The sequence below is a fragment of the Saccopteryx bilineata genome, chromosome 2 (genome assembly GCF_036850765.1).
Source record: "Saccopteryx bilineata isolate mSacBil1 chromosome 2, mSacBil1_pri_phased_curated, whole genome shotgun sequence".
In the NCBI taxonomy this organism is placed as follows: Eukaryota; Metazoa; Chordata; class Mammalia; order Chiroptera; family Emballonuridae; genus Saccopteryx; species Saccopteryx bilineata.
In genome coordinates, this window is record NC_089491.1 from 341265941 (window position 1) to 341291850 (window position 25910).

General features: G+C 41.0%; 2 protein-coding genes across 7 annotated transcripts in view; both read left to right on the forward strand.

Annotated features, from left to right (window-relative positions):
- Nucleotides 1-11073, forward strand: part of IFT56 (intraflagellar transport 56) — a 60865-nt gene extending 49792 nt beyond the window's left edge. For 2 of the 4 annotated variants that reach the window (XM_066262417.1, XM_066262416.1), the window contains exons 15-18: nucleotides 729-798; nucleotides 1990-2096; nucleotides 8219-8352; nucleotides 9960-11073. In XM_066262417.1, coding sequence (XP_066118514.1) covers nucleotides 729-798; nucleotides 1990-2096; nucleotides 8219-8352; nucleotides 9960-10071 — 423 coding nt within the window. In that variant the 3' untranslated portion in view covers nucleotides 10072-11073. Of the gene's footprint in view, nucleotides 1-728; nucleotides 799-1420; nucleotides 1965-1989; nucleotides 2097-8218; nucleotides 8353-9959 lie in introns of those variants that run through there. The other 2 variants (XM_066262418.1, XM_066262419.1) reach the window with 2 other exon arrangements.
- A 10963-nt stretch (nucleotides 11074-22036) lies between these two features.
- Nucleotides 22037-25910, forward strand: part of UBN2 (ubinuclein 2) — a 99592-nt gene continuing 95718 nt past the window's right edge. For all 3 annotated transcript variants that reach the window (XM_066262423.1, XM_066262420.1, XM_066262422.1), the window contains exon 1: nucleotides 22037-22742. In XM_066262423.1, the coding sequence (XP_066118520.1) occupies nucleotides 22263-22742 (480 nt within the window). In that variant the 5' untranslated portion in view covers nucleotides 22037-22262. The remainder of the gene's footprint in view (nucleotides 22743-25910) is intronic.

The following is a 25910-nucleotide window of genomic DNA, read 5'->3' on the forward strand; positions in this document are numbered from 1 at the left end:
GTTAACCACACTCTGATGTTGTAGAAAGGTCATAGTATCTACTGAAAACATTGAGTTATTTTAAATGTGTTTCATGATTTTCAAACGTGTTATCCTTTTCAGGTCATTTTATTCTGATTTTCAACTTAATTGTATTGTGATCATAGACTGTGGGCTGTATAACACCAGTCCTTTAAAATTGTCCAGTAGCATAGTCATGTGGTCTTGAAAATAATGTGTATTGTGCAGTTAATTGTTCTGTTCAATTCTTCTATATCCTTACTAACCTTCTGTCAGCTTGTGACATCAGTAACTGAGAGAAGTGTGTTAAAATCCTCACAACTTTGTCTTTGCCTTTCTTAGCAGCCTGTGTAGAATTTGGTCATCTTTTTTTTTTTTAATTTTTTTTAATTCATTTTAGAGAAGAGAGAGAAAGGGAGAGAAAGACAGAGACGGAGAGAGAGAGAGGAGAGAGAGAGACAGAGAGAGAGGAGAGAGAGACAGAGAGAGAAGGTGGGGAGGTGCTGGAAGCATCAACTCCCATATGTGCCTTGACCAGGCAAGCCCAGGGTTTCGAACTGGCGACCTCAGCATTTCCAGGTCGACATTTTATCCACTGCGCCACCACAGGTCAGGCGAATTTGGTCATCTTTAAGGTTATGTTAATCATTAACATGAGAGAAGCTGATATGAATGTTATTACTGCACAACTATCTACATGCTTATTCCCTTCTTTCCTCCTCTTGCAGGTTTTCCTTTTAATCCAAAGTGAAAAGTTGAAAAATGATTACATTTACCTCAGTTGGTTAGCTCGGTGCTGTGAGTCTTTTTATTTATTATTATTATTTAAATATTTTAAAATTTTTCAATTACAGTTGACATACAATATTCTATTAGTTTTAGGTGTATGATGCAGCGATTAGTCATTATAGAACTTACTATAAGTTATCACCCCAATAAATCTAGTACACATCTGACACTGTATGTAGTTACTACAATACTATTGACTCTGTTTCCTGTGCTGTACTTTACATCCCCATGACTGTTCTGTGAAGTCTTCTTTTAAATATTACAGAGTAATCCTGTTTTCCTTCTTTGCTGAATAATCTTCTAGATGGAAATTGAGCTGATCATTTTCTAATTTTGTTTCGTATTTTGTTCTATAAATAAGTGAACACCGAAATTGTGTTATAAATGCTGGTCAGTTAGGGTGGCCATATATACATAGATGCTTACCCTGTGATTAGTTCTACCAAATAGCACTGACCTAGCATGTACAGTCCTGAGAGAAGTCTCCATAGTCTCAGTTTGTAGCGCTTTTGGTGAAATGATATTGTTATGCTCATTTTACCTTTTCACTATGAGGCAGGCCTTAAATGGGGCAAAATGTCAAAAACGTAATTTCTTTTTATTATTCAGTATTTTTATTTATTGATTTCAGAGAGAGAGGAAGGGAGAGAAAGAGACAGGAGCATGGATCTGTTTCCATATGTTCCCTGACCTGGGATTAAACCGACAACCTCTGTGCACCAGGACGATGCTCTAACCAACCAAGCTATCCCACCAGCGCAAAAAAACATGACTTTTATATATTATTTAACTTATAGTCTCTATCTGTTTCTCTCTATTTTTACTGTCTTTTCTTGCTCCTTCTGTTTGTTCACTTGGGTTTCAAATGTTCCCTGAGTAAAGTTGCTGGAAAAAATATTCTAAGTGAGGCAGACAGCACATGAGTAGAAGTGAGTGTCCTCTTCCAAGCAATGACCTAAGTGGGAACTACTAGCAGTCAACCCAATCTAATTATCTGACTCCTCACTCAAACACAAATTTTAAGTATGGTACAATTCAGATGGGGAGCCAGATGAATGCCCACATTGCAAGTTTTCCATGGAAGAGCTGTTTACCATTACTTTGTATATTTGAAACATAGAACCTAATCAATAGAACAGCAAGATGCAGGAGTGTATTTCTTGGACATTTAAAAAACACAATCTTTGTTCCTTTTTATAGATATAATGAATAAGAAACCGAGACTAGCCTGGGAACTTTACCTCAAGACGGAAACCTCCAGCGAGTCCTTCAGCCTCTTACAGCTCATTGCTAATGACTGCTACAAGGTGAGCCTGGTTGAGGGGAAAGGGAGTGGAAGCTCAGTGTCACATGCTGCCTTGGCTAAGGATTAGGGCAATGTGTCCTGGAGACTAAAGGGCCATCGGTGAGAGGATTTGCATGGTGATATCAGAAACATCATCTCTTTGACAAATGAGCTGAACTCAGAGATAGACAGTGTTTCAGGGTTTTTTAGGTTTATATAAAATAATAAGCAAGGAGGTTTCAGAATTCTAAAGGCTGTTGCTCTTTAGATAGCATCCAGGTACAAAGATCCATCTGGTAGTTGGAGATTTGGATTTGAAGCTCAAGAAAGTGGTCCTCTGATAGCCAGAGACATAGATTTGGAGACATCATCAACATTTCACTAATTGAAACCCTGAAAAACAGTGAGACTGCCCAGATAGGAAAGTAAAGTGAGAAAATTAGATGGTTGTAAAGCAAACCTTGGGGAATACTAATATGCAAATACTGGACAGGAAAGACAAATGAACCAGAAAAATAAAATGAAAAAGCAGTCATTGAGTAAGGTTTGACTGTGTGTATGTGTGTGTATATGCGCGCGCGCGCGCGCGTGTGCATGCCTCTGTGTGTATAAGTAGTAGGAAAGGCAGGGAGGAGCTTTTTAAAAATGAAAAGCTTTTAGTTCAATTTTAGATATAATGAATCTGAAGTGTGTGGGGGGCTCCCAGGCGGAGAGATTACACATGGGAAACTATCAGGGAGAGCCTGGAGTTCGGGAGTTCAGGAGGTCACGTGTGAGGTCAGGATGAGCGACGTAGTTTTCGAGTTAACAGCAACCATGGTGGTGGTTACCGGAGCAGCAGCAGCAGCCACCGAGCATGGGAGAGAAAGAGGAACCAGGGAGTGGAATGAGGAACCAGGTGTTTATGAGACAAAAATAGAAAGAAGAGTCTGTGATGATGAAGATGAACAGAAAGGAAGGACAAAAATCAGAAAAAAAAATAAAAGAAAGAAACCAGGAGAATGACAGAGTGCTTTCCATTGCTTTTTCCTCTGTTCCTATTTTATTCAAAGCCAAGGAGGGAGAATGTCAAATCTGCAAGTAGACGGAGTTGCATGAGGCCTGGGAAAATAGTAGTGGGTTGAGAAGAGAATCAAGTTAGAAAGCAGATGCAGTGGCTGTACTGTCAACTATAGTCTTTAAAAAATTAATGCTCACTCTGGCCGGGAGCTCAGTTGTTTGGAGTGTCATCCCGATACTCCAGGGTTGTGGGTTCGATCCCCAGTTGGAGCATGTGCAGGAGTCAACCAAGGAATGCATGGATGGATGGAACAGCAGATCAGTGTTTCTCTCTCTCCTCTCTCTGGAATCCATAAATTATAAAAAACACTTTTTAAACACCTAAAACAATAAAAAATTAAAAATTAATCCTGAGGATAAGGAGAAAAACATGATGCTAACTTAAAAGGGGAAACAAGGTTAGGAATCTTGGGGGAGGAATTTATTTTTACAGGTGGAGGGAAAATTTTTTTTTTCTGAATGTTTATTTATTGATTGATTTTAGAGAGAGGAAGGGAGAGAGCAGAGAGAGGGAAAAGTCAATTTGTTTATCAGCTCAATTAAGCACCCATTGGTTAATTCCCTATGTGCCCCAACTGGGGATTGAACCTGCACTTGGCGTATTGGGTTGGTGCTCTACCAAACTGAGCTACCCTGTTGGAGTGAGACTTCTTTTTTCTTTTAGAATAGGGAACAAGAACGTATCTTTAGCTAGAGAAAGAGCAGGCATTGAACAGAGAGATTAAAGATTCAAGAGGCCTGGCCTATGGTGGTGCAGTGGATAAAGTGTCAACCTGGAATGCTGAGGTTGCTGGTTCAAAACCCTGGGTTTGCCTGGTCAAGGTGTATATGGGAGGTGATGCTTCTTGTTCCTCGCCTTCTCTCTCTCTGTTCTCTCTAAAATGAATAAATAAAATCTTTTAAAAAAAAGAGCGAATGGGGCATTTTTGATAGAATAAGGCCCTAGTGAAGATGAGAGGAAGTGGGGTTAAGATCAAAGGAAGATAATGACTTTGAAAAACAATTTGGCATTACTTAGTGTCTCAGTGGTCCCACAACTACCCACTACTTCAGTGATTCACTTAAAGAACTCAGACAACTCAACATAAAGTTATAACTAAGATTTTTTACAATTCAGGAACAATAGGAAACATATATTTAGGTGAAGACTACAGAGGTCACGCATAGGCTTTCTTGTCCTCTGTGCAGGTTATACAGTGATGTTTTTCTCCAGCTGCAAGGTGCAGAGACGTGTACGAGATGTCCTTGTCTACGAAAAACAAAGGACATAGGAAAAAAGGCAGAATTAAGTGCTAACATATCAATAGTTGTATTAAATGTAAGTGGCCTAAATACAACAATTAAAGGACAGATTCTACAGAGTAGATTAAAGAAAACCATGACACAACTCTCTATAAGAAACTCCATTCAAATATTATGATGTAAGTGGGTTGAAAATTAAAGGACAGAAAAAATATATACCACAATATAGTTAGGCTTTTTTTTTTTATATAATTGATTTTGGAGAGAAAGGTAGAGAGTGAGATAGAGACAGCAACACCTATCTGTTCCTGTATAGCCCCCGACTGGGGGCCGGGATCAAACCAGCAACTTCTCTGCTTCAGGACCGAGCTCTCTGGTCAGGGCTTAGTTAGGCTGTTTTTTTCCCCAGGAAATGAAAACCAATATTGATGTAAATACCTATTCACAAATGCCTGCTCTCTCAGCCATATTGGACCTGCTTGAGAGACCTGCCTGACTTGCCCCAGAGACCTCAATTACATGAGTAAAAAACCTCCCATTCCCTCTCGGTGTATGCATGGCATCATCATTCTTGACATTCAAACCAAACCTTGGGTGAGGTCCCTCCTGCTTTTTGCAGGGTTATATAACAGGAACTACCATTGATACATGCAGTAACTTGGAAAAACAATGACATTTTGCTAAATGAAAGATGCCTGTCTCAAAGAGTCCCAGACTGCTATGTTTTTTATATATATAACATTCTTGAAAATTATAGCTTTAGCCTGACTTGTGGTGGTGCAGGGGATAAAGCATCAACCTGGAACGCTGAGGTTGCAGGTTTGAAACCTTAGGCTTGCCTGGTCAAGGCACATATGGGAGTTGATGTTTTCTGCTCCTATCCCCCTTCTCTCTCTCTCTTTCCTCTCTAAAGTTAATAAATAAAATCTTTAAAAAAAGAAAATTATAGATTTATAGAACTAATTAGTGATTGCCAGAGGTTAGGATGTTGAGCAGGGAGGGGAATGCATGTAACTATAATGGGGCAGCACATATAATGAATCTAACCACACCACTATCCAGATACACACCTGTTCCATCTCCACAAACATCTCCCTGAGATGGAACAGGTGTGTATCTTGATAGTGGTGTTGGTTATATGAATCTGCATATTTGTTAAAATGACAGAACTAGCCCTGGCCGGTTGGCTCAGTGATAGAGCATCAGCGTGGCATGCAGGAGTCCCGGGTTCGATTCCTGGCCAGGACACACAGGAGAAGCGCCCATCTGCTTCTCCACCCCTCGCACTCTCCTTCCTCTCTGTCTCTCTCTTCCCCTCCTGCAGCCAAGGCTCCATTGGAGCAAAGTTGGTCCAGGCGCTGAGGATGGCTCTATGGCCTCTGCCTCAGGTGCTAGAATGGCTCTGGTTGCAACAGAGCAACGCCTCAGATGGGCAGAGCATCGCCCCCTGGTAGGCATGCCGAGTGGATCCCGGTCGGGCGCATGCGGGAGTCTGTCTGACTACCTCCCCATTTCCAACTTCAGAAAAATACAAAAAAATAATTAATTAATTAAATAAATAAAATGACAGAACTACACCTACATTATAGCAATGTACACTTCCTGGTTTTGTTATTGTGATATTGTACTGATGTTATGTAAGCTGTAAGGTGGTGGGGAATGAGGTAAAAGGTACATGAGACCTCTCCTCACTACCTTTTCAACTTCCTATAAATCTATAGGTCAAAATTTTAAAATTAAAAAAAATACATCAACTAGAGCTATATCCAGCAATATAGATAAATCTTATAAACATATAAAAGACACAAAAGAATGTTTACAGTATTATTACATGTACAGTGTGTCCGTAAAGTCATGGTGCACTTTTGACCGGTCACAGGAAAGCAACAAAAAGCGAGAGAAATGTGAAATCTGCACCAAGCACCAAGTAAAGGGAAAACCCTCCCAGTTTCTGTAGGATGATGTGGCAGCATGTGCACATGCGCAGATGATGACATAACACCATGTATACAGCGGAGCAGCCCATGGCCATGCCAGTCGAGATGTGGACGGTACAGAGGAAAGTTCAGTGTGTTCTGTGTCTTGCTAAATTCGAATCCATGACCAAAGTGCAACGTGAATATTGGCGTGTTTATAACAAAGTGTCACCACATAGGAATAACATTACTCGGTGGGATAAGCAGTTGAAGGAAACTGGCAGTTTGGTGGAGAAACCCTGTTCTGGTAGGCCATCAGTCAGTGATGAGTCTGGAGGCTATATGGGATAGCTATCTAAGGAGCCCTAAAAAATCTGTGCGTGAGCCCACATTGAACTGCACTGAATAGGTATGAAACTGGGAGACTTTTCCTTTTATTTGGTGCAGATTTCACATTTCTATCGTCTTTTGTTGCTTTCCTGTGACGGGTCAAAAGTGCACCATGACTTTACAGACACACTCTAGATAAAATTCTGAGAGGCAAAACTCAATTATATTATCTAAAGATAATATACATTAGTGATTATAAAGAAAGTCAAAGGACTGATGCCCATGAAGGTTGGAATAGTAGTTACTTCTGGAGGGAAAGAAGGGTGAGGTCTGGAAGTGACACAGAGAGCTCTGTTTTGCTGTCAATGTTTCCTTTCTTGACTTGGGTGGTGGTTACACTTGTATCCACCTTATAATCAGACATTAAACTGTACCTTTATATTGCATGCACCATCCTCTGTGTGTGTTATTTTACCCCCAACAATGCTTAAGAGAACATAGTAAGAAGGATTAAACTTGAAAAGGAATAAGAACACTTCTTCCTGTGACTAAGAAAAGAGAGAAGGATGAATGAAGGTACAATTTGAACTGAAGGAAAGACAGTTGTGTTCTCCCTATGAAGTAGAGGAAAAAGCTATGATAATAATGCAATAGAAATCTTAAGGAAATTGACCAATGTTTCTGACCATAGCTACAGGAATGGAGAAGTAACTAAAACCACACTGAGTAGAGGGTTGCTCAGCCATTTGAAGCCTTCAGTGAAACTGGTAACACTGTACGTTTATGATTACCACTCTAGAAAACTCATCTAAGCAAAATTTAATGCACACACACACACAAATTGAATGGTATTCAGCGCATTCTACAAGGCCAAGGAAATTTGTATTATACTTGGGAAAGACATCAGTCAAAATAAATGTTTTAAAGATTTACCATCAGTCCATGGACCGGTCTACCAGAAATTCTGTGCCAGTCCATGAAAGAATTAAGCACCCTAAAGTTGTATGAAGATTTCAGACCCAATGATCTTAGTAGAATTCGTTCATGCTCAGGGTGATTTCTGCCTTAGCAGTCCCCCAAATAATTCTATTTTCACCAATCGCCAAATGTAAAAAGGTTGAAAACCACTATTTTAAAGGAGTATTCAATATACGTATATCTGGGCACAGTGAGAATGTAGACAAGCTCAGGAAAAGACCATCCTCTTGGGTTGAACGTGATCAAATTAGCATAAAATGACAGTGTATTGAGAAAAAACACTCAGTTAAGATCACAGTGGTCAGAGTGTGTCCTCAAGATGAGAAGATGATTAGAAGAAATGACAGATGTGTTGATTATAGAATAACTTGACTAATATGTAGAAAAAAATGTTATATTGTTGAAAACTAAATGAAAGTAAGCTGATTTAAACTGAATCCAAACTGATTTTTCTTTTTCTTGCTTCAGTAAGGAATTTAAATTTATCTGATTAGCTAATTGAAATGTCATTATTCATGTACTCATTTTATACAATTCTGTTTCATAGTATCTCGATGTTTAGTTTCATTTTGTATAATCTTGTGATCATAGTATTACTACAATTCTTTCTTTTATTCAGATGGGCCAGTTTTACTATTCGGCCAAAGCCTTTGATGTTCTAGAGAGGTTGGATCCTAACCCTGAATATTGGGAAGGCAAGAGGGGTGCCTGTGTGGGCATTTTCCAGATGATCTTAGCTGGGAGAGAATCCAGGTAAGTATACAGCCAAGAAGCACTACCTAGCCCTGGTTGGAGAGCTTGATTCATTTTGGTTTAGGCCTCAATGAATTAGGAATGGAGTAGATGTGGTCAATAATTTCTTTTCATTTGTCTCTTATATTCCAGTGACATTAGAGTACACAAAATTAAATGGCTTGTAGCTCCATTTGCAACAAAAATTAAAATGCTTAAAAGTAAATTCGGACCCTGGCCAGATAGTTCAGTTGATTAGAGCATTGTCCCAATATGCCAAGGTTGAGGGTTTGATCCCCAGTCAGGACACATACAAGAATCAATCAGTGAATGTGTGAATAAGTGGAACAATAAATAGATGTTTCTCTCTACCTTCTTATCTCTCTCTAAACTCAAAAGGAGATGTGATTTTAGGAGATACAGATATTTATATGTAAATAATCTATAAAAAATTACCTCCTGCCTTATGTCTACTTTCAATGCTAAATAAATGTTGAAAAGAATTTGGTTAATTTAAGAGGGTGCTTGAGGGGGAAAAAGAAGTTGAAAATGTGAGAGAACTGTCAGGGATGAGGAACAACACCCAGTTACCTGTAGATTTGATAAGGTAATAGGGACGTTTTAATATGCATTACTTAAAACATAGATTTTAATTGTAATGAAAGTTAAATTACTTAAAACATAAATACTAAGTATTTGCCAAATCTTGGTGCTTAACTTTCCTCTTTTCCATATTTATTAATACATTGTTTTTCTTTTCTTTTTTTTTTCATTTTTCCAAAGCTGGAAACGGGGGAGGCAGTCAGACAGACTCCCGCATGCGCCCGACTGGGATCCACCCGGCATGCCCACCAGGGGGCGATGCTCTGCCCCTCTGGGGTGTCGCTCTGTTGCATCCAGAGCCATTCTAGCACCTGAGGCAGAGGCCACAGAGCCATCCTCAGTGCCCGGGCCATCTTTGCTCCAATGGAGCCTCAGCTGCAGGAGGGGAAGAGAGAGACAGAGAGGAAGGAGAGGGGGAGGGGTGGAGAAGCAGATGGGCACTTCCCCTGTGTGCCCTGGCCGGGAATCGAACCTGGGACTCCTACACGCCAGGCCAACGCTCTACCACTGGGCCAACAGGCCAGGGCCAATACATTGTTTTTCTTGAAGAAATCATCTATTCCTTTGGCTTTTGTAAAATTGACAAACATGGCACTGATACCTAGTTATGGTGATAATCACCTTAAACCAAGGAGAAATTGGGGACTCAGACAAGTTAAGTGGCTTGTTACTGTGGAGCTAGAATTTGAACCCAAGTCTGAACACAGCTCGCTGATATCCCTCTCCCTGCTCTGTCCTGCAGAATAAGTGAAGAAATGGAAGTATTTATGCCATATGAAGACAAAAAGATTAAAGCCTGTGTCTAGGTAGTATAAGTAAATGAGGAACACTTGGGTTGGTGAGAGGCTAGTAGAATTTTCATTTTACTATGCCATCTAAGAATGGGAAGCTAGGAAGTTTGTCATTGGTTTGTGACTACACAGGGAAAGAGTCTGTTAACCAAAAATGGAGAACAATTAGGAGTTTTTACGTGTTCGTTTTCATTCTCTATTGAAGCACTTTGTCTTCTCAAATCTTTTCTTCAGAGAGACCCTTCGAGATGTGCTCCATCTTCTGAGAAGCACGGGTAACTCCCAAGTAGATTACATCATCCGAATCATGAAGAAATGGGCCAAAGAAAACCGAGTGCCTGTCTGAATAGCTCTAGAGGCCGAGGGAACCAGCCACGGCTTTGACATAGAACTGGAAATCATTTCCTTCAAGTTTAATGTAAGATGCAGGGCTTTATTTTATTGATGATTTCCTTCCTTGTGCTTCAATTTACAAAGACAAGTGATGCTTAGACCTTGCCTCCTGACTGTGCCGAGAGCCATTGTCTGGGGGGTGGGGGGCGTGTGTGATCTGACCAGCAATAAGACTCTGGTCTTCTCTGGTGCCTTTATTCCAAAAATACTCAGAATACTGTTGTGTAATTTACTGACTTTAAGCAGAGTGGCATTAACATTTTTTAAATATTAAAAACATTATATTTTTTATATTATAGTCTATGGCATTTTCTCCAAGCTGCAATAACAAATGTCATTAATGCTCAAGAGTCACCACCATTCTGTCGCCTCATTTGTAGCCATCTCTGTACACTGTCCCTCTTCACTGGGGAATTCCATAAAGACTTTTGTAACACATCTCTGATCTTGGAAGAACAGAAGTTATAAATAGCTGTATGATTCTAAGAATGGCAGTCAGATCCTTTATTAAGCTGTCCAGTCATTAATAGCTAATAGGCTTAGGGGTTAACTGTTCAGCAATTGAATCTTAATGATAACAACGTATTACAATGGAGTAACATTGCTGTTTTTAAAAGGTGAGTATTATGAAAAAAATCTGTGCGTTACCCTGAAGGTTATTCAGGAAGCAAAGTATACACATCTCATTTGTCATTTCTCCATTATAATTTAGGTAACAAAACAGGGTAGGTTTTTTTTTCGTGTATCTTGCTGAATAAACAATGTAATCATATAGAACAGAAATGGTGTAGAGCAGTGGTCCCCAACCTTTTTGGGGCCACGGACCAGTTTAATGTCAGAAAATATTTTCACGGACTGGCCTTTAGGGTGGAACGGATAAATGCACAAAATAAAATTATGCTACCGGCGTAAAAACTGTGGTATTTTTAAATATAATTGTCGAACTTACGACAGAAGCATCAAGAGTGAGTCTTAGACGGATGTAACAGAGGGACTCTGGTCATTTTTTAAAAATAAAACATCGTTCAGACTTAAATATAAATAAAACGTAAATAATGTAAGTTATTTATTCTTTCTCTGCAGACCGGTACCAAATGGCCCAAGTGGCCCGGGGGATGGGGACCACTGGTGTAGAGCCCTTTGAGGGATTTCCTAATGGCTGGGCTCTGTCCTAAGTCATATCCTGGCCACATGCTGCAGAGCTTTCATAGCATAAACCTATTTTACAACAGCATTCTTAGGCTCACAAGCTATTTTCAGAAAATAGACCTACATGTTTTTATGTACCAGATTACCTTTGTTTCTACACTATATATTTTTTCTATGAGTTTAACGCACCCAGTATTACAGGTATAGAAAGTGCAGAGCCATCCCTATGGATAAAAAGGTGTAGAAAAACATGGCAGGAGTCCAGGCAGCTAAGGAGAGAAGATTAAAGTCCTCAGATAACCTTTTTCTCCTGAACACTGGCGAGGGACTCTTTCAGCTCTGCTTGGAAATATGACCAGTTTTCTTGTCTCTGATCTTAGACCCAGATCTAATCAGTTCAGAGCACAAATCAAAATAAACTTGCCTGACTCACTGAATTTTAGAAAACAAAGTGACACCCTTTTTCATATGCCAAAACTTCTCTGCTTTCACAACATATTCCTACTTTTTAAATAATTTGTTCTCAGCATCTGAAGTCCAGCCTGGGTAGAACCTAGTATAACTTTTTAGAATACTTCTTGCAATTCTTACTTCACTTGAAATATTAGGGAACATGATAATGGAAAAAGGATAGCTGGAACTCATTGTTGGAGGAAAACAATCCATTGGAGGATAGACACACTCAGACAACTGTATAAGAGGAAAAAGAACTTATTAAAGCTGACGGAGCACGTGGGGCCTGTAGCTCCAAAGACACATGCTTCCTGAAATTAGATTTCTTACATCTTATATACCCTTTACAGACCACAAGTTCACATACATGGATCTCGTGATTCCTTTGTGTAGAGGTACATACATCAATCACACGATTTGAGGGAAGGGGCTAGATAATGTCAGAGGATAAGCGTTTGTAAATCGCCCACTAAGGAGAAAGAAAGGGGAGAGGAAAGGGCTACTCAAATCTCCCTTCCCCCTCCTGCATTCCTGGCTGTTTACCTTCTAACTCACAGGTGTGGGGAAGGGAGGGGGTCCACATCTCCTTTCTCCTTCCATTTAAAACCTAGTACGGGCAGTGGCGCAGTAGAGCGTCAGATTGGGATGTGGAGGATCCAGGTTCGAGACCCCGAGGTTGCCAGCTTGATCGCGGGCTCATCTGGTTTGAGCAGAGCTCACCAGCTTGAGCCCAAGGTCACTGGCTTGAGCAAGGGGTCACTCGGTCTGCTGTAGCCCCACGGTCAAGGCACATATGAGAAATCAATCAATGAACAACTCAAGAGCCGCAACGAAGAATTGATGTTTCTCATCTCTCTCCCTTCCTGTCTGTCTATTCCTATGTGTCCCTCTCTGACTCTCTCTGTCTCTGCCACAACCCCCCCCCCAAAAAAAAAACCTTCTAGTACGAAAACCTCTCCATTTACAATATAACAGCCCTTCCTAAGCAGGAATGCGATTGGCCGTCTTGAACTGGTGTAAATCACGCACAAGTATAAAAATCATATTTATAAAATCTATCTGAACTCTTAGCTTAAATCCGTGATGGCGAACCTATGACATGCATGTCAGCACTGACACGCATAGCCATTTTTGATGACACGTGGCCGCATGCTGCCGCATATCAGAGAAGTATGGGGCCGCATGTCGAGAAGGATGTTTCATCCTCAGCTCTTGGAAGGCCAGGTACAGTTGCCGAGGATAAAACATTTGCTGTACTGTAGACACTCTGTGCCGGAGGTCTGTAGGCCAAAACAATAGAACTCTGGCACAGAGTGTCTAGTTCTGGGACTTCTAGTTAGGCCATTAGAGGATCTTTGACCTCACTTCCAGCCAGCAGAGCAGGGAGCAGTGGAGTGCCACGGGGGATGCATCTCTGGGGGCCCTGTGATCGCCATTATCAGCAACCACATAACCACAGCAACCATCATCTAATCTACTGTTCTGGGGTGTCGTGGATTTCTAATTGACCATCATTACTGAGATAAGTAAGGGGGAGGCTGGGAGAGGCGAGCGCCTGTGCTATGGGTGCCGTTTCTCGCCATTAGACATAGCTGCAGCCATCTTAATTTACATAAGATGCAACTTGCAGAATTTCTTTTTTTAGATTTTATTCATTTTTATTAGAGAGAGAGGGGAGAGAGAGGGAGAGGGAGAGATAGAGAGAGAAGAGGGGGAGGAGCAGGCAGCATCAACTCCCATCCATATGTGCCTTGACCAGGCAAGCCCAGGGTTTTGAACCAGCGACCTCAGCATTCCAGGTCGACGCTTTATCCACTGTGCCTCCACAGGTCAGGCCACAACTTGCAGAATTTCAAGACAGCATCTAGGCTCAGGTGTTTGTTGACTTGAGGTCAAAGCTTGAGAATCTGGAAAGGTGCTGCTTGGAGAATCAAGAGGAGTGCCACTACGAACAGGAAATTTGGAGTGCCTGGAACTGATTACCAGACACTTTTAGCGCCCTGAGAAATATACCAATGGCTTTACTCACAATTTTTCCCTCTACATACTTTTGTGAGACCTTATTCTCAGCGTTAAATAATATCAGAACCAACAAAAGAAACAGATTGACAGATGAAGTTAGTAGCGCTTGCTTGGACTTGAAGTATACAAAATATCAACCTTCACTTGAAGATTTAGCCAATGAAATTCAGCAACAAAAAAGTCACTAATAGGCAGGTTAATTAAAGAATTCCCTCTCCGCCTCACTTATCTTAGTTCACAGCACCCCACACAAGTTAAATAATATCAAGACCAACAAAAGAAACCGACTGACAGATGAACAAAGAAGTCACTAAGCAGGTAAGTTAAATAATTAGTTTTTGGTTTATTTATTTATTTATTTTTAGGTTTTTTTAGTTTTTGGTTTATTAAATACAGTTATATATTACAATTATACATTTTTGTTATTTAATCTATAAATATCATGAAATTATGGTGTTTTTCTTGAAGTGACACACCACCTGATTTATGCTCGGTATTTTGGCGAATTTTGACACACCAAGCTCAAAAGATTGCCCATCATTGGCCTAAATCATAAAATACCTTTGACGCCTCTTAGTGAAATGGGGGGTTTCTTTTTTTTAAAATTTTATTTAATTTAATTTTTTTTTACAGAGACAGAAAGTCAGAGAGAGGGATAGACAGGGACAGACAGACAGGAACGGAGAGATGAGAAGCATCAATCATTAGTTTTTCGTTGCATGTTGTGACACTTTAGTTGTTCATTGATTGCTTTCTCATTTTTGCCTTGACCGTGGGCCTTCAGCAGACCGAGTAGCCCCTTGCTTGAGCCAGCGACCTTGGGTCCAAGCTGGTGAGCTTTGCTCAAGCCAGATGAGCCCGCTCTCAAGCTGGCGACCTCGGGGTCTCGAACCTGGGTCCTCTGCATCCCAGTCTGATGCTCTGTCCACTGCGCCACCACTGCCTGGTCAGGCGAAATGGGGGGTTTCTAATCTCATCATCAGTGGCTTCTGGCAGTGAAGTTTGTCTTCCAGTTATTGGCTGTTATTTTTAACTGTCCTATACTTGCAGAGCTTCTCCACTGATGGTGTTTTACTTTCAGATGAGCTGTTGTTGAATGTAACACTTCTGCATGTCTTTTCCTGTCTTTTGGGAAGAAATCTGATATTCCAAAAATAGCAATTCTCAGAATTTTAGACTGATTTTTAATATGTTTTTAATCTATAGAATTGAGAAAAAATAAAGAAAAAGAAAGAGAAAGAAGGAAAGGGAAAGAAAAGAAAGAAAGAAAAAAAGAAAGAAAGAAAAAGAAAGAAAGAAAGAAAGAAAAGGAAAGGAAAGAAAAAGAGAGGGAGAAAAGAAAAGAGAAAAGACAAGACAGGTTTGAGAAAGGCACCATCCAGTTCTGCCATTCAGGATAGCTCCTTCTGGGATATCTTGGCGGGGTCTCAAGATTGCAGAGTAGTCTGCACAATTGCTTTTCTTCATGTGAGGAGATAGGGGAGAGGAAGGCTCCAGGTCTAGGAACAGAATGCAATGTGCACAGTTCCTAGCATCTGTCTACTATTTATAGTCTATAGCAAATAGGACTTGAAAATGAAAAAAAAAATTATAATTATTTTTGTACTTCAAAATAATTATTCTACCGTAATAGTCAAATTAAGTGCGATTATTTAGTTCTTATGACATTCTGTGAGTGCGATGAGTGTGAGCCCTATGTAGGTCATATGCCTTCTTCCCTTTCTTTCCTGATCCCAGAGTGAAGGAAAGAAATATTTGAGGCTCTACAAATTACTCTTTATAAGAGAGGAAAGTAGAGATCCCCTAAGAATCCCTGTCCATTAAGGTCCATGGTTCCTATTAAATTATATTCGGTTTGGCTCCTTGCTGAGTTACAGCCAATTCCAGAAATTGCATGACCAGTGTGTACTATAACAGCTTACAGATAGAAAACTCTCAAATACTTGTTGACTGAATAAGTAATGAGGGAAATGAATTGTAAACTGAAACTTGAAGTACAGACTTTAGGTAGAGAATAAGCAGATGCCACATGGTGAGAACAACCTAAATGAAACCATCAATACTACTTACAAATGTTTGACTTTAATGGTTCATATTCTTTCTTTTCACATAGTTTAATTTGTTCTTTGAAAACCAGGATGGCCCTATTTGTAAACTTGTAGTTTCAAACTATGACCCAGAAATGTCACTCTTTGGGATATATCCCAGAGGTACCCAGGGCATTATGTGTAAGAATGACCCTCACAGCACTCTTCCTTAGAAAAACCTGTATACGACTGACGGGGGAAAGGTAAATGAACTGTGGTCAAGTCGGAATGGAATATTATACAGAAGAAATAAATAACATTTGTCACAAGGTGAATGAGACTAATGACATACTACTTATAGCAATAACTTTTGAAAAGTTAAAAACAACTCCGACATAAATATATAATCAAAAGGGAAGCAGGAGAGTGATGAACAAAGAAATCAGGATGGTGGCTACCAGAGATACGGTCGGAAGGGACTAGGGTGGATAAAAGTCAACACAGATTCAACCCCAAACTGGTCCAACAGTATTGGGAGGGTGGGGTTGGGGAGGGGATGGACAATGTTCACATTGTGGGGGAAATGAGAAAAAGCTAACTCTTCAAATTTCATTGCCCTGTGATAAATGGGGTGGGGGAAAGCCTACAATTTAGTTCTGAGAAGCAGAGGAGGCCAAGCAAACCAAAGAAGCACTGAGTCAAGCCACATTTGCAGGAAGCACTTTACCCTGTAGCACAGAAGACATCGTTATGAACAGCTCCACAGCTGCGAATCAAAGGAGGTGGAGAAGAGTGGATGCAAAACTCTGAGTCATAAGGTAAACACCTGCCAGGCGGGCACACGGCCTGGGGGTCCTCTGGCATGCATACTCACTGAAATGACTAGTCTAGGGAAACTCTTTTTCCCCAAAGATGAATGACCAAAACAGAGGGTACAACTAAGGGGCTATAGAAAATTAACACATGAGCCTGACCTGTGGTGGCGCAGTGATGTGGTGGCGCAATGGGGTAAAGCATCAACCTGGAAATGCTGAGGTTGCCAGTTCAAAACCCTGGGCTTGCCTGGTCAATGCACATATGGGAGTTGATGCTTCCTGCTCCTCTCCCCTTCTCTCTCTCTCTCCCCTTTCTATAATGAATAAATAAAATCTTAAAAAAGAAAAAAAATTAACACATGAGAAGAAGGGAGGGAGGGAGGGAGGAAGGAAGACAAATGGTGGACAAAAATATCACTAGAAAATTGGTTAAAAAAAGAAAATGGGTGTTATGTATATGAAAGCTATAACCAAATGTAAAATAGTAAAACTCTGACAAAAGGGTAGAAAAAAAAAGGTAGTTCGTTGATATTTTATCTTTAAGGTATCATTAAAGATGATAAGTGGTAAGTATATAAGGGTATTTTACAATACCAAGTTAAAGTGTAGAAAAAGAAAATAAAATTTTATCATTGATCATAGTATGAAATTATTGACAATATCCAAAGAAATTGAGGAGTAAGCACATTATAAAATCATCAAACTATATACCTTCCAATTTAACAGAAGTGACATACATTAAAACAAAGCAAACATCAGTTTGTGGAGGACGTTTTCAAAAGGTCGAAGGAGAAAACGTGACATAAGATAATGTGGCAGATCTTATGCTCAGACACACTTCTCATGTCAAAAATGTAAATGAGCTTAACTCACCTATGAAGCCATGCAAAAGATGGGCAGATTGGATCACAAAGCAAAGCCTAACCCTGTGCTGTTTACACATAAATGTTGACAATAAAAGATGGGCAATAGTATAGTCAGGCAAGTACAAATGAAAAGAGAGCAGGTGTCACAATCAAACAGGGTTGAATCTGGGTCAAAATCATTAAGCAAGTCAAAGAAACACTTTGAATGATAAAAGGTCCATTTCTCAATGAAGATATAACAGTTATGAATATACAACAAAGGAAATAGCATCAATATTCAAAAAAGATGAGTTACGACTACAGTAGAAGTAGATTACAGTTCATGGCAGTTGAAATGAAAAATATGGAAATAAAGCATATAGATAACTTAAATATCACAACTAAGAAATATATTGTTAATATATCTTATACCTTGAAAACAGAGAACAGACTTCCTTTTCGAGGACCCACAGAACATTCATTCAATAAAGCTGACTGGACATTAGGCCACAAAGAAAATACCATTAAACAATGCACCAGCCACTTGTCAAAGCACTTCATGTATATTAACTCAATCACAACTACTTTATTTTTAATTTTTTTTCTTTACAGGGACAGACAGAGAGTCAGATAGAGGGATAGATATAGACAGACAGACAGACAGGAACGGAGAGAGATGAGAAGCATCAATCATCAGTTTTTCATTGCAACATCGTAGTTGTTCATTTATTGCTTTCTCATATGTGCCATGAACGCGGGCCTTCAGCAGACTGAGTAACCCCCCCGCTCGAGCCAGTGACCTTTGGGTCCATGCCAGTGAGCTTTTTGCTCAAGCCAGATGAGCCCGCACTCAAGCTGGCAACCCTGGGATCTCGAACCTGGGTCCTTCCGCATCCCAGTCAGACGCTCTATCCACTGCGCCACCGCCTGGTCAGGCAATAACAACAACTTTAAAAAGTATATATGCTATTATCCCCATTTTGCAAACTGAGGCACTGATTGCTGAAGGTGCTTGCACTAAAGTCAAGTTAGTAAGCAGGAGTCTCAAAAATAGAACCAATGCCAATGTTTTCTAAAGACAATGTCATAAAAGTAGTACATAGTTAATAAAATCAGAAAACTAAGAACTCTGCTACCTAAACATTTTTTTAAAAAGAAAACTAATTAATCAACCAAAACCCCCAAATAGCCAACCTAAACCTAGACAAAACCCATCTTAGCTTTTGAGTAAAAGAGAAATCCAAGCTATAACCAAACTGAATTAGAAATGAAGTTCAGAGGACAAGTTGAGGTCTTGAATCCTTATATATTAAAAAGCATAAAAAATAAAAATGAGTGACCTAAGCATCTTCTAAAGAAGTAATAAAAAGTAATAAACATAAGGACTCCACAAAAAACAAAGTTTGAAATTAAATTTAAAACTAGAAAAAATGGTACAACTAATAAGTCAATGAAGGAGTTACTCTTTAAAATATTTGTTTAATGAATCAAGGTGGGGGAGAGAACACATACATACAAAACATTATAGTCTTGGATAAATTCATAGACGTGGAAGTACTGGGTGAGAGTACGTACATTGGTATTTTGACAAATATTGCAGACTCACCATATAGAGCAGTTATTCCAATTACTGTCTCCACCAGCAATGAATAAAAGTGATTGTTAACCCATCCCTCAGCAGCATGGTATTGCCAATTTTTATTTTGTATTTGTCAGCTTGACAGATGAAAAATTATATCCCTATACAGGTTTGTTTGTTTTTTGTTTTTTGTTTTTTACAGAGAGAGAGAGTCAGAGAGAGGGATAGATAGGGAGAGAGATGAGAGCATCAATCATCAGTTTTTCCTTGCGACACCTTAGTTGTTCATTGATTGCTTTCTCATATGTGCCTTGATTGTGGGGCTACAGCAGACCGAGTAACCCCTTGCTTGGTCTCAAGACCTTGGGCTCAAGCTGGTGAGCTTTGCTCAAACCAGATGAGCCCCGCGCTCAAGCTAGCAACCTCTGGGTCTTGAACCTGGGTCCTCTGCATCCCAATCCAACGCTCTACTCACTGCGCCACCACCTAATCGGGCCCCATACGGGTTTTTAATGTTTATATTTTGTTTTGTTTTGTGGGTTCAGTCTTTGTTGGAAGTGCAATCAGTGTTTTGCTTGACTGATGAAGCTTTTCTTCTGTTAGAAGCTTCTCTTCTATTACATACGGTGGACCACTTTATTTTCTTTTGAAGTTTTATTTTTCAATTACAATATACATTCACTATTATTTTGTATTAGTTTCAGGCATACAGCAGAGTGGTTAGACAATCATATACTCTGATGGGTTACTTTGAATTATATTAAACCTATCGGTCTATAAATGCTTGGTAAAATTTGCCTGTGAAACTGCCTGGACCTAGTCTTTTTTTAAAAAGTGGGTGTCAGGCCTGACCTGTGGTGGTGCAGTGGATAAAGTGTCGACCTGGAAATGCTGAGGTCAACGGTTCAAAACCCTGGGCTTGCCTGGTCAAGGCACATATGGGAGTTGATGCTTCCAGCTCCTCCCCATCTTCTCTCTCTGTCTCTCTCTCTCCATTTCTCTCTTCTCTCTAAAAAAAATGAATAAAAAAAAAAAAAAGTGGGTGTCAGCTTTTTGCGGGCAATGTTCTTGATTTCTTCTATAATAATTAGTCTGGGTTTTCTGTTGTTTCTGAAATCTGTTTTGTTATTATATTATATATATTTTCTAGGATAAATCAACACTGATTATCAGTGATTTATTGCAGATTACTGCTCAAAAATTATAAATCAAATGTATTATAAACAGCAAATGGATGGATCTTTAAAATGTGGTGAGTGAAAAAACAAACAGAATGAGATCTATAACTCTAAATTTACAAGCTCACCTACAAACAAAACGTTAAACTGTAGATATGGAATGATAGAATTTTCAGAGAGAGAGAGATCGAGGTCCTTGCATAGACCAATGATAATGTACCACAAACTAAAGTATGATTAATTCAACCTTCTTTGCCTGAAACAAAACTTTAAAAAAAAAAGCTCCTTAAAGTCACTAATAATCTCCATTTGCCAAATGCAGGAATCATCTCCCTGTCCTCATCTTACTAGACTTGGTAGTGTTAAACATAGTCGACTATTCCCACTTTCTTGAAATGCTTTTCTTCAAAAATCATGTTGTTTACTTAAAATTTTCCAATGGCTCTGGTTTCGTTTATTATAAAATCCAATGACCATTCTGTGACCTGGCCTCAACCTCTTGCTGGGATTTGTCTTGCATAAATAATAGTACAACTCACAACTTTAAACCTACTTTTGCCCGCCCCTGTTTGAAACAGTTATAGAAGTATTACTATAGCCCCATTGCAAGACTGGCAGTAAAAGAGACTGAAGATAGAATTGTGACTAAAGTGCTACTGAGACCCAGAAATGAGACCCTAATGCAGAATCAGAAGAGGTGCAATGGGAAAGGTATTGGAGAGATAAAACAGAGTGCCAAGGAAAAATGACAGCATTTTAGAGCTGGGAGGAACCTCTGGAACCATCTATCACCATTTCATACAAATAGGGAAAGTAACAGGAGAGCAAAAACCTGAACTTACTGAGAATTAGTCTATGACGTCACACTGACTCAAAGAGTCGTCAATAGGTGACATTATTCTTATCTGGTTAATGGAATTAACAGGATTCCCTTCAGGATGTGGAGGGCAGCCCTGAAAATTACTCGCCACTGAATGAATTAAAACGGACAGCAACCATCATTCACTTAATATGGATTCCAAATAGTTTATCAAGGTGTAATACAAGGCGTACCCAATCCGGGTTTCTGCCCCCACCCTGAGAGGGATCATTTCGCCTCTACTTTCGTACGTCCCCTAAAATACCACCCAACGATCTTAAGAAGTTTGTGATTAAATATCAACAGTTTCGGCTTTATGAATGAGCCCAGAACTGTTCACGTGCAGGTTCAATTTCTCAACCGCAAAACGTTATTGCGCATTCTATGGCTGTGTCCCCTACAGTCCCCGCCCCGCGGCCGGCGAGGAAAGCCGGAATCGGGACAGAGGCCTGCGGGAGCCAGTGTGGCGCTCTGCGGAAGGAAGCCGCAAGACGAGTCCGGCTGGAATTAGCCATTTCCTTTCTTCCCTCGGTAATTTAAGGCTGCGGGGGGCGCTGGGCGGGCAGGTACATCTGCAGGTCCTCCCGTTCCTCTACCCTTTCTCCGAATCCGCCTTGAATAACCAGCTGACAACCCCAATCCTCTGGAGCAGAGAGCCGGGGGCATGTACCGGGCGGCACCTAGCGCCATGACTAGGTCTGTCCCAGGCACATCCCGACGCTTGCCCTAGGCAAGAGCCTTTGGTTTCCGGATGCGAATAGGAAGCTTCTCTGGAACCCCCCACAGCCCTCCCTTTTAGGTAGGGAGCAGACGGCGTCTCCGTTTCCAAGGAAACGGGCCCTGCCGCGACGTCACTTCCGCTGACCTGTCTGGACTCCCAGACTGTTGGGAAGAAAAGAGGAAAACTGAGCCACAGCCACGACGGTGGAAGCGAGCGTCTCCTCTCTGCGCATGCGCCCGCTCAACGGCCTGCTTCTATTTATGTGGGGGATCCAACATGGCGGCTGTGGCGACCCTGGCGATGGCGGTGGAACCCATCAGAACATAGTGGCGGGGAAGGGGGCACGGCCCGCACTCACGGTGGCGTCGGCGGAGACGGCTGAGGGTGGTGGAGGGAAGAAAAGCGACAGAGAGAAAAAGGAGAGGCGGGCAGGCAAACAACTCGGCGTAGAAGCGAGCGCCGGCGCGAGCGAGGGCAGAGGGCCAGAACAGTAGGGATGGCGGAGCCGCGCAGAGTAGCGTTTATTAGCCTGTCACCGGTGAGGCGGCGCGAGGCCGAGTACCCGAGGCCCGAACGCGAGCCCGAGTACCCTCGCGAGCCCCCCAGGCTGGAGCCGCAGTTGCAGCCGCACTGCGAGCCGGTCCGGACGGAGCAGCCAGCCCCGCGGGAGGCTGCCCCCCGCACGGACGCGCAGTCCCCGGCGCGGGAGAAGCCGCTCCTCCAGCGCGAGGTCAGCCGCGCCGAGCCGTCCATGTCGCTCCAGCGCGAGCCCCCGCGGCCCGAGCCGCCGCCGCCGCCGCCGCTCCCGCAGCTGCACTTGCAGCCACCCCCGCCGCGGGAATCGGCTTCCCGGGCCGAGCCGCCGCAGAGGCCGCAGAGGGAGACGGTGCGCCTGGAGCTGGAGCTCAAGGATCCCACCGACGAGAGCTGCGTGGAGTTCAATTACCCGGAGCTGCTCTTGAGCGGAGAACAACGGGTACAGAAGGTCCCTCCCTCACCCCCCAGACCCCGGGAGCCGCAGGACCCGACCGCCTTCCCCAGTGGTTTGCACCTTCGGATGCCCACCCTGCGCGTCTTGGGTCGCCCGGGAGGGTGGGCTGCAGGGGGCGGGGGCTGAGCGGGTGGACGAGTGGTCGGTGCTGCTTTCCTCTGCTCTCCAGGGTTGGCCGGGCTCACTCGGCTCCACTGAGCCCCCGCGTGAGTCAGAAGCCGCTCCGAGCCGATTTCCCTCTGCACCTTTCGAGATCTCAGGTTTTCCTCCTTTATTTTTGCTTGCCACACAACATCTGAGACCCCGCAAGTTGCGTGGCTGGGTTTTCCATGTGGAGCTCCAGCTATACTTTCCAGTAGAAAGGAAGAGAAAACCTTAGGGGACACGCCCCCCCCCCAATCATCAGGGAAATTGTGTAACCCCCCTCCAGTATTATCCTCATCTTCATCTGTATTTGTTGTTATGCTTGGCACTGTGGCGGCTGAGATGTCAGCGCTTGTGGCCGTTGAGGATTTTTTATTTTTAAATGAATGGGATTTAAAAGTAATCTGAACATTTCAGACCAAGAATTGCACTTTAAGAATGAAGGGGAAGTGTAAGTTTTCTGATTACTTATTTTTATCTCTCGTGTTGGTATTGGTAACCCTTTTTATCTTGGTTTTCTCCCGGAGTGTGCTCATATTGTAATTGAATGGGAAGGTGACTCTCCTGTTTTATTTGGCGCCTACTATCTTGTTCTTATATGAATGCATATCATTAGTTTGTAGGTCCCAATTAGAGGATATTGCACTTGGCCACTGTAATTTTTGGAGAAAGATGAAAAAAAAAATCTTAGTTTTGCATTTTTAAAAACTTTGTTGAAAATATTTTATATATAAGTATGTCTTTGATGGAACCGGTGAAAATGGAGATCGGAGAGACATTTGTTAGTAATTGTAATTTTTATTGTCTTGCTTTTGTGATTTTCAGAAGTGAAAAGGGAAATGATAGAGGAACAGTAGTAAGAGAACAATTTCCTCTGTTGTTTAGAAGTTATACTTTTATTAGATTTTTCTTTAGCACAGGTCTAGTAGACTCTGGAAGTCCCTTGCTTTGTTTTTACTCTTTAACTATCTTTATTGAAATGAAGGACTTCTTAGTCATTCATTTTAAATAATGTCACTAGATTTTGTTTTATCTTATGGCCAACGAATCTTGATCATTATTTACAAATATTGTATAGTCAAATCATTACTAAATGTTTTCAACCAAAAGGGCAGAGACCATTTTGGTCACTTCATCATAACATTTTGCCCTTTAGACTCATTTTTGTGTCTCTGTTATTTATAAATGTCATGTCATTCCCTCAATTTTTGAAAATATTGGTGCAGCATTTTTTCAAATAAATTGTATTTCATCTTGTAATCTAAGTAGGTTTGCAGTTTCACTCCCTAATCTGTTTCATAAATTGCAGGTAAAACATGTCATGTTTGGGTAAAAAAATATTTAAGAATGGCTAACATTTACTGAGTTCTTACAGTGTGCTAGGCACAGCTCTAGGTATGGAGCAAAGTCTATCAAGTTTCTTGTTGCGGCAGAACTCCATGAGGTAGGTAGGAACCATTATCCCCACTTCACAAAGGAGGAGGCTAATGCATCTTTGCAACAAAGATTTGTCAGATTTTCTTATGAATGCTCCCAATGAACATAGTCATAACATAATTGGAGAAAGCACATTTCTAAAGTTGTCTTAGACCCATGAAGAGAAATCCTATGAAGAAAGACCATCAAAAAGCAAAGCGTGGACATTAGAATTGGATTGGTCTGGAAAGTGACAATTCCCAAATTTGGTTTTCTTATCTCAGATGGACTCCACTTGTTTTTAGGGATATTGTAACATTTTCTAAATAGCTTCAATTTTGAGATACTGTAATGAACAACATACCAAATGGCAAGGTAAGAGGAGAAAGGGGAAAAAAAGGCATCTTATAAAAATAAAAGATTAAGAATTTCAAAAATAGCCATCTTTTTTTGAGTAAGATTTTAGCTTCAGATCCTTAAGTTGATAGGTGTGTAGGTATAAAAATGTGCTACCTGTGAACACCATCTATTTTGGGGTGCATTTAAATCACCCACTACAGAAACAAATATATACAAACAGTAAAACCTCCATTAACTGAATGCAATCAGAGTTTTTTCCTATACTTTGTTACTAGTATGAGAAACAATTAAATGATTAAATGTTGCAAACTATGAAAATCAAAGTCTCCTTCCAGGTTGTCAGGACACAGGTTAGATAAACCCTTTCCTTTGTTACCTCTGTTGAGTATTGAGTCCTGATCAAGGTGGTCCGGATTGATAATTGAGGTATTGCTGTCATCTCTATCATGAAATATTAATTTTTTCACCATTTCTGGCTAAAGGGAAATAGTACAATTTAAAAATACATTTTGGCCTGACCAGGCGGTGACGCAGTGAATAGAGCGTTGGACTGGGATGCGTAGGACCCAGGTTCAAGACCTGAGGTCACCAGCTTGAGCGTGGGCTCATCTGATTTGAGCAAAGCTCATCAGTTTGGACCCAAGGTCGCTGGCTCGAGCAAGGAGTTACTCGGTCTGCTGTAGCCCCACGGTCAAGGCACATATGAGAAATTAATTAATGAACAAGTAAGGAACTGCAACGAAGAATTGATGTTTCTCATCTCTCTCCCTTCCTGTCTGTCTGTCCCTATCTGTCCCTCTCTCTGACTTTCTCTGTCTCTCTCTGTCTCTGCGACAAGAAAAAAAAAAACATTTTGGCAGTAATTGATAGACAAAAAAATTTTTTTTAGCTCTTACTAAACCAGAAAATCAGTAAACCAGAACATCTATTTATTTTGGCTATTTTGTATTTCTAGAATGATTAATTGAACGTTAACTGTAAAGGAAAAATAAATGATAATATATAGTACTAATGTGATTATACTGTTATAGAATTCTCTGGTATTCCATTGATTTTTTTGTTTTGTTTTTTTATTTTTGTTTTTGGTATTTTTCTGAAGTGAGAAGCAGAGAGACAGACAGATACACACCCTCCTTCATGTGCCCAGCAAGCCCACCAGGGGGCTATGCTCTACCCATCTGGGCAGCTGCTCCATTGCCACCGGAGCCATTCTAACGCCTGAGGTGGAAGCCA